Below are 9,014 nucleotides of genomic sequence, written 5' to 3' on the forward strand. Positions count from 1 at the left end.
TTATACCTTCTTCGTTTTTTATAGCAATAGAAATAACTCCACAGGAGTAACCGTGTAGTTTCTTAGTCAGGCTTTTTAATTGTTTATAGTTAATAATGGAATTATCTAATATAGCATGGTCAACACTAATAATTTACTTTAAAATTTTACCGCAAAAAGTGCCCGATTTGGAACCACAAGCCTACTTCTGCGAACAAAATATAAATTATAGTACTTATCATCTATTTCAACTCTTTAGGAAATTTTACACTGTATGTAATTGCATGATTTCTATAGTAATCTAAATTGTAATTTTTCTTATTGAATGCATGTTAATTATAAGATGTAGTGTTTTGAAAAGATGTGTCCCGCAGAGTTTCTCGCAGATCCATATTGGGTTACCCTCCTGCAATTGAGGGGAGATTTAAATCTTCTCGGGTCAGAGGTGTAGGGTTAGAGCCGGTGTAGCTTTATTTGACGTTCATAAATGCATTGTAATATACCTACTTGAATAATAAACTTTCTTTTTATTTATTACCCGGGAAAAAGAGACTAATACTACAGATTACATGCCATTTATTATTTCACATCTTTTGTAACCTCCGCCTATGCAAATCCCAGCGGGTAGGCAATGCAAATGATGTCCTTTGTTAACTAAACTGTCAGTTAGAAAGCCCTTAGGATTCAATATTGAAGATTGACTTGACCCTTTTGATAGTCTTTAGGGCTTCACACCAAAATCCATCGACCGAACCTTAATTGTCCCGCCGAGAGTGCGCTAGAGATACCAATTACTCCGAAATCGAATTGAGAAACGAAAATTCAAACACGTTGGGGGAATAAGCGCTATCACCACATTTTGTGAACTAATATTCTCATTGATAGTAAGCGATGCGTTAATGTTTTTGGATTCGACATCCCTGCCAACTTTAGTAAAAACAAAAATGAACCAATAAGAGGCCATTGGTAGTTATTAGCGAAACAATCAATTGACGGCATCAATCTAAATTTCTGCCAATCACCTCCAATTACGAAACTGCGCTGGATAATCGCTTCAATCTAGGTCATTAACTGACAATGTCAATCTTTCGTGCTTAAGAGGCAACAGAGAAGTGGTAATTTCTCCATACAAACGTACTCGACTGGTTCCTCCGTGGTGTTTGGAGCTAAAGCAATGTTTTCAAACAGATAATGATTATTAATATGTGTCAGACGTTTTTGCTTTTTCTAATATTTTTGTTTCTTAAGGCGCCAGTGCACTTAAAATTTCGCAAAAACGGCCTAATTTAATATGCCGCAAAGAGAAGCATGGTATTCAAAACTGACTCCAATTAGCCTAAAAAACAAAACAGTCTGACACAGATAATTTCATTTAAATTTAGATCTCAAAATTTCGTTTCATTTGGTTAAGTTTTGGAGGAGGAAACAGTCGACTACGAAACAAAGTTTTCTGAGATTTTTATGCAGGATTTTTCGCCTAACCTGGCGTTGTCCTTATCGGACTAGTTTTAGGAGCCGCTTCCGTTAGCGAAACTGATATATTCACCTAAAATATTTAAATCTCAGTTCCCGTATCCTCTTAAAAAGCGCGCTTTGTCGTTTCGGACTTAAAACATTGTGTACCTAATATAATAAGTTAGTGATTGTATTACTTATGAATAATTCTAAATATTCCTAATGCACTCATTCTTAATTCTGATGTACCCACATAATTTTATTGAGAGAATTTCAAAGTAAACATTTATTTCGTAAGTAAATAAAACATTATTATTTCAAATACAATTTTCATTAATTTATTTTTCAATTAAGCTATTCAAGTCGAATAAGAAGATCAGTTTGAAACTCTACAAATGCATCTTTCTAGGGAATTAGGTAGGTAAATAGGTATGTTTAAGATATTTACACAATTTTTAAGAAAATATTTTCGTTCTTTTGTCAGTAAAAATTATGTTATTACTTAACAGCGCCGTAAAATCATAACTTGGTAGGTATTTCCTTTGAAAATACTAGATATTATTGTGTGGACGAAATGGATCTATTTTTAGATTACCCGTCAACAAACTCTATGTTAATCCTTGTCGGTATTCAAGAATTATTGGGTCTGAGGATTTATCTATCTATAAATTGCCAGATGGATAGTGTTATTATAGTTATATTTTTTGCCCCAAGTATGCCCCAAGTGATACACCACCAGAAATCGCTTTCAATTGTACACCTTGTAAATTGTCTATACACATACACAGTTGAGATAGTTCGCTATCGCTTTTTGCTCGATAGGGAAAACGTTAAAAATGCACGCAATTGTTGATGGACAGAAAAAAGAGCGAGTCGTGATTAACAATACGTAACCTTGATGTCGGACAATGCGATGGGACGCACCTGTGAAAAAGTGAAGAATGCCTTTGTACGACTTTGTATCATGGCCTTTAGTGGACAAAAACGACAAACCTAATAGATATACTCGTACATACAGGCTGTAAGTAATCGTTAAGTATTTACATGCTGCAATTCCGTAAATATAACAAATAGAAATAATAAAAATTAACTGACATCGATAAAACTATAGAAGAAAGTATTAACGCCTGGATTCGAATTTTAATATCAAACAGGTCTATGTCAACAGGTCAACGATGTTAGTGTCAAAAGTGACGATTTTGTTTGAAGAAACGTCACTTTTGACACTGACATATCCGATCCATATCATATCTAGTTCTAGACCTAGTATTTGAAAATTCGAATCGGGCCGGAAGATTGTCAGATATGTTTGAGTTATACAGGATAATATATTATTTATAAGTTTATTTTAAGTTATATTATATTTTAGTTTTAATTTTAATATCTTAGTTAAGTAACTATGCATTAAAAAAATCTCGTTACTACGTTACTACAATTTAGTTTAGCTATTTTTTATTACGTTACATGATTGTATCTGTACATATAGGTAGTGCTTCATTGTTAACCTAATTACATAAAGCTCCCCATATCTCACTACAACAATCCAATACGTTTAATCTACCGTATCGTGTACTCTTGTCATCGGATATACCGACCTTGATATAAGTACAGATCAAGTGTAAACGTACTCGATTGTAGAGGCACTTTTGTGCCTATGGACAATGGGGTATCACATGTATTCAAAGGTGAAATGATAACGCAATATTGTGATTTTTATTGTCATATTGGCGTCTTAAAACTACATTGTCAGCAAATATCATACTTACTTACTCGTCTCTTGTCTTTCATTCACCTGATGGTGCATGAGAAATGTCTCGGGACTGGTGCAAAATAGATTAGCGCTCAAATAAGGCATTAATTGATAAACATCATAGGAATCGCACAAATATATTTTCTCCGCAACATTTTTCACTTTCCAACAGGTGTGACTAGGGCCAATCGCCGATCAGATTATATTAAAAAAAAAAAAAAAAAACAGGATTTGCGCTATCCATGTTTTAACGTGTTTCTTGTTTTCTTAACATACGGCCCAATTCGTACCAATGCTTATACGATGTCACACCGATACACACTGCACCGATACACGATACACTGTTTTGACACTGACAGATCAGTATGGTATCGGTGTGACATCTAATATGCATTGTTCGAATAGGGCCGATAATATTCAAATCATATTTTCGTGGGATTTCAATGCAGCGTCTTATGTTGTAGTTTCTTGATTTATTCTATCATAACAGTTTTGAATGATTTACAGTTAGTTTCACTAGACTTAAATCGGCCGGGATATAAACAGTGATTACCTTTTATACAACTACAACAAGAACAACAACACAACAACAAGATGCATGAACAAGATATCGGCAGCTCAATAAAAACAATACAATACAGTTTATATCCCGGTCTATTTAAGTTTTCTATTCTAGCTGGTAATGGTAAAATAAAAATAACCATACCGTTTAACCGTACAATTTTCAAAAGAAAGTATACATATATGACACAATAAAAACTACCCTACACCCTAGTTACATCCTGTATGGCAGTGGTTTGCATGCAATTGATTATGAAAGTGTAAGCCATTTCAATAACATAGAGGAAATTAGTATAATCTATAATTTATAATCATCTTCGTTTATACTCAACCCAATATTATCTAGGTATGAGAACTAATAGTAATTATAACAAGTTCATATTGTTACAGAAAAAATTGTAAATCTTATCATGGTTTACACCATAGACCGCAATATAATTCTTAGGGCAATTTTCCTCTAACATTGTGATTCTGACCTGGCATCCACGGCGCATAATTTTCCTTAATTTGCAACCATTGATAATTTTTGACGCCCAGACTCTCAATAAAATGTTCGTTGAATTTTATAAGCAAAGCAAAGTTATCTATAACCGCAATTTCAAAAATTATACTGATCGAAAGAAAAAAAGAGAGAATAAATTCTCATAGATAAGTTAATTAATTACCACGTTATCTTTCGTAAATACGATATTAATCCATGAAGTTGTACCTAAAATGGAAGGTGCTCTCACTTTTTTTGCCATACTAAATTGAGCTTTATCACTGAGCTAGAAAGGTGTTCGTACCAAACTAGAGAAAATGTACTACATAATCCGCCTAGGTCTAATACATTCGTGATACGCACACATTGAAACCGTCCGCCATAGCAGTACCATCGTCTGCACTAACAATTTCTAAAACTTATTGCAAAGGTCCTCCCATGATCAGTACCCCTAGTGTAACTAAATTCGATTTTGAAACGTGACGAACGCGTTTGCGTTAAGTCTCATTTTGTATAGGATTTTGAGTTTCCAAAACGTCCCGCTTGGCGCGCTCTTTCTAAATCCAATACTGATGAGACTAAACGCAAACGCGTACGTCACGTTTCAAAATCGAATTTAGTTACACTAGGGGTACAGTTAACACCTTCGTTGCGGCAATTAGTGCAACTGGTTATTAAGCATACCTAATTTGCATGGGATAATTCGACCCCCTACCGCACTGAACATGTTAAGGGTACTGTTAGTATATCTGAACTGTCACGAACAATGACAGCGAGTGACGTCGGCTCAGTAAATCTGCCACCGATTTGGATATGGTATCTAATCGGGCGACATAATCTCGGCCTTACGAGTTTTATTACCCTCGGTCGGCCGATTGTTTGGTCAGCTGTTTGAAAAGGTATACCAATACGGAACGGCTTATTAAATGGTTGTTATGAAATGTCGCCTTTGTAAAGGTAAAACTGACATATACTATATGTAGGGCTTATTATTTGTAATTATTAGTTAACTTCAGCGATTTTAGTCGCACTATTATTGTTACAATAATAGTGTTCTATTAAGTATATAATTACTTAGAGAGCATGACACACTAAATAATAAAAGGGAGACCATTATATCGGTGCAGAAAATAGGTATCATTATGCAGTGGCGCAATAAATAAATACAAAATTATGTTTTTTATTTTTTTAATTGAATGTTTACACGTTATAATCAAGGTGTTATTATTGTTTACACTTGTCAATGCCGTAAAAAATAACTAGATTATAATTGCAAGGGCAAACTTCCAACCAAGACTATAATAAGTAAAAGTTGATATGAAGTATAGCAGTATAATTTGAGTATATAAAAGCTAGTGATATAGCAGAGAGATCTGCGGTTGCAGCATAGTTCCATTTTTATCGCCTGTCAGTATGCCCGTCACTTACGCACTTACATACTTGTTAGAACGTGACAGGCATGGTGACAGGTGATAAAAATGCGACCGTGCTACGGGGCCTGGCGTACAAGTCTTATTCGTTTTTTGTCAGGATCTTCCTTGGAAGGACAAACTAAATTCTAATATTTTTGGCCCTGCAACGGTAATATTAGATTAAAACGTCACTTATAATAATACTACATTTTATTTATAAATAAAATTTTATTGTTAACATCGCCTCCATAGCTCACTTTATTCTTACCGTGCTATGAAAACTGCGGCTCCGAATTTCATATAAAATTAAAATAATATTGAAATGAATAACTGTATTTTTTTCGCCAGTTACAATAGTAATACCACACTTTGTCCGGATTTCAAGCATTTTTTTTACTAAAATATAGAAAATAAACCTGAAAAAGCAATAGTCAATAAAGAACATTTTCCAATACTGGTTTGTTGTGCATGGCCATCTCTGTTAAGTTTAACAACTATGCACAACATGCACTCTGGAGGTCAGAGTTAACTAGTCCGCCTACATTACAGCAATGATTTTGTGAATTTGCCCTTAGGTGTTAACAGTGTCCATAATATCCGGTCAGTAGAATCTACACGCACAAAACGAATGAATCTAGAGAGAGTTTAATTTTAATTCGTTTTTGCCCTGACTAGGCGGTGACAATGTAGGGGAGGTTTGGCATACATGACGTACCATTTGGCGTAGTTGGACTCTGTGTACATAGATTGCTTAGGTGATATAAGCAAATGCCAAAGAAAATATTGTCAGATTACATCAAAACTATAATATATATAGTATGTAACAAAACGAAAGGCAAAGATAGAGACCCATTAATGTTTAGGTCATACTGAGCAACTTTTACTATGGGACAAACCCAGAAAACGCGAAAAAATATTATCTGTTTCATACATTTTACTGGTCTGATGTTGAAATGCTTGTTGTGTAGTGAAGAACGTTTATAAAAATAAACTAAGGTGATATGGGGTATGACGAACACCGGGACAAGAATACCACTTTTGAATCGTCTTAGTGTTCGTCTTACCCCGAGTAAAATAATCTTTGTTCTTCTTACCACATAGAAGTGTATATGTGTAGGGTATAAATTTCAGTTTTGACATAACTTCTGATTACAAATTACAATTGTACAATTTGTTGGAAAACGGTGCTACGTTATCAATTCGTCATAATGAGATGTATAGTGTAAAAACCTCAACATAATTTTAGCTCGAAGACGTTTATATATGTTTATAACTGTTTTTTAAGTAATTTTTATTTTTTTGTTAGTCACGACGCAGAAGGTTGGTAAAATAAAGTAAGTTTAACATGTGCATCTTTCTTATATTTCTGTTTATATACCCGTATCGATAGTAATTTAATTTGGTTTTAGCGACAATAAGTATTTACGCATAACATACTGGCTTAAGTAAGTAAATATTCTTTATTGCACCAACAATTATACATTTTACATACATGTAAAGGGACTCCCTCTGGTCGCATAACAACTTTTGTCATATTTTTAATTGTCATAATTATAACACTTTATGCATAAAATTGTAAGTCATAAAAATCTTCCGTCTGAATTATTCCTGAGCATATCTGGGTTTTTGTCATAAATGAGTTATGTCATAATTTTTATAGTCATAAATTTAATTCGCATAAAATTTTAGGTTAGGTTGCCATGTATGTCATCAAATATTATGGCTAAAAATGTGACACAATTATAACACAAATTTTTATGCGTATCAAAGATATGACTTAAATTTTTATGCAACCCAATATGGACCCACATGTAAACCTGCAAATAATACTACTAACAATAATACTGGCTTAGGTACAGTAAAATGATTAATATATATAACTAATTCTTGCTTAAAATTTCACCCTTACCTGGTTTTGGCGCCCGATCCTGTTCCGATACGGCCACCATTTTGAAATATCAAAACACACAACACTCAAAGAAAAAAAAATCAATTCATACAATTTGAAAATTCAAATTGGAATTTTTAATCACAGTTTTGTTTTTTGATATTATTTCGGTTTATTTTTTTCGATTAAACCAATATTCATGGATTTAAATTCATTAACTGCACTGCATCGCGCTCGGTTCGGTTTTGCATTTGCTCAAGGCATTGCCGGGTGAACAGGAAGCTTGCGTTTGCGCCGCTTACTATTGAAACTGTTTTTATATAGCGAACGAGTTGTCGGCGCTGACTGATACGCGGGCCAGGCGAATCTGCACGGCTTTACCGGACACTTAGAGTATTTTAACACAGACACCGCATCAGCGTTTACAATGTAAACTGGGGAAGTACCTCCACCTTACAGAAAACCGCAGCCAAATAACACTTGATCCTACTCATAGTGTTGTGATCCTGCCGGTGAGTAAGGTTGCCAGAGCTCAACGAGGGGGGTGGGGTTAGGGCAACGCGCATGTAACGCCTCTGGAGTTGCAGGTGTACATAGGCTACGGAGACTGCTTACCATCCGGCAGGCCGTATGCTTGTTTGCCACCGACGTAGTATAAAAAAAAATGTCTACACATGTTTACAACTATGTTTTTGTATCTTCTACCTAGCTTCTGCTAGCGAATACATGTGCGTGGAATGATGATAATTGATAGAAAAGAAACTATATTTTGTCCTTTCCCAGGCCTCAATATCTCCGTAACAAATTTTATCTACTAGGGGTTTGTCTGGGTTTGTACTAAAATAACAGTTGCAGATTGGGCAAATGAGCTAGAACAATAGTTCTGTTTTAGTATAAGAGATGTAAAAGCGGTCCAGGTATTTTTATATTATTATTATAAAGCACTAGATCACGAGCAGGTACCCTTCACCAGACTATCATTACGTTTTTATTATTGATATTTTGAGGTTTATATACGTACAAATCATTTACAGAAACGGAGTTGAAAATATCAGTAGTTGCGTTCTCATAATATTAAGTAGCGTGAAGCGTCGCCACCATGCCGAGCGCCAACGCGTGGTGTCCGCAAGTTGTGGTATGTTTTGTCTAGAAGGTAAACGATCTGTGTCCGAACACTATATGATATAGACTGCTTATCTTCGTACAAAACTGCGTGTTACAATCTTTGTTAACTCAAAAAAAAAATACTTACAATTTTTCTTCAAACTCTCTAAAGTACTCTAAACTCCTTATAGAACCCTATGTAGTTGAGGTTTAAACTACGTCTTTGACTGCGTAAAACAAGATAATTCAAAATAATTCTGTTTTTTTGGCCACTTAACCGACTTAAAACTGGTACCAGACTAGGTACCAGTCCTATATTTTTTAGTTCTAAAAGAAGAGAAGTAGAAGTCTGAAAAATATAGAAGAAGGGCGGGCAATCGAAGC

The 9,014-nt window shown here is 34.6% G+C and overlaps 1 protein-coding gene across 1 annotated transcript in view; it reads right to left on the reverse strand.

The window, feature by feature from the left end:
- LOC133524081 (putative inorganic phosphate cotransporter) overlaps positions 1–7,950 on the reverse strand; it is a 62,208-nt gene extending 54,258 nt beyond the window's left edge. Inside the window, exon 1 of the mRNA XM_061859891.1 lies at positions 7,548–7,950. Coding sequence (XP_061715875.1) covers positions 7,548–7,587 — 40 coding nt within the window. The 5' untranslated portion in view covers positions 7,588–7,950. The remainder of the gene's footprint in view (positions 1–7,547) is intronic.
- Between the last annotated feature and the right edge of the window lie 1,064 nt (positions 7,951–9,014).

This window comes from Cydia pomonella, chromosome 13 (assembly GCF_033807575.1).
Source record: "Cydia pomonella isolate Wapato2018A chromosome 13, ilCydPomo1, whole genome shotgun sequence".
NCBI lineage: Eukaryota > Metazoa > Arthropoda > Insecta > Lepidoptera > Tortricidae > Cydia > Cydia pomonella.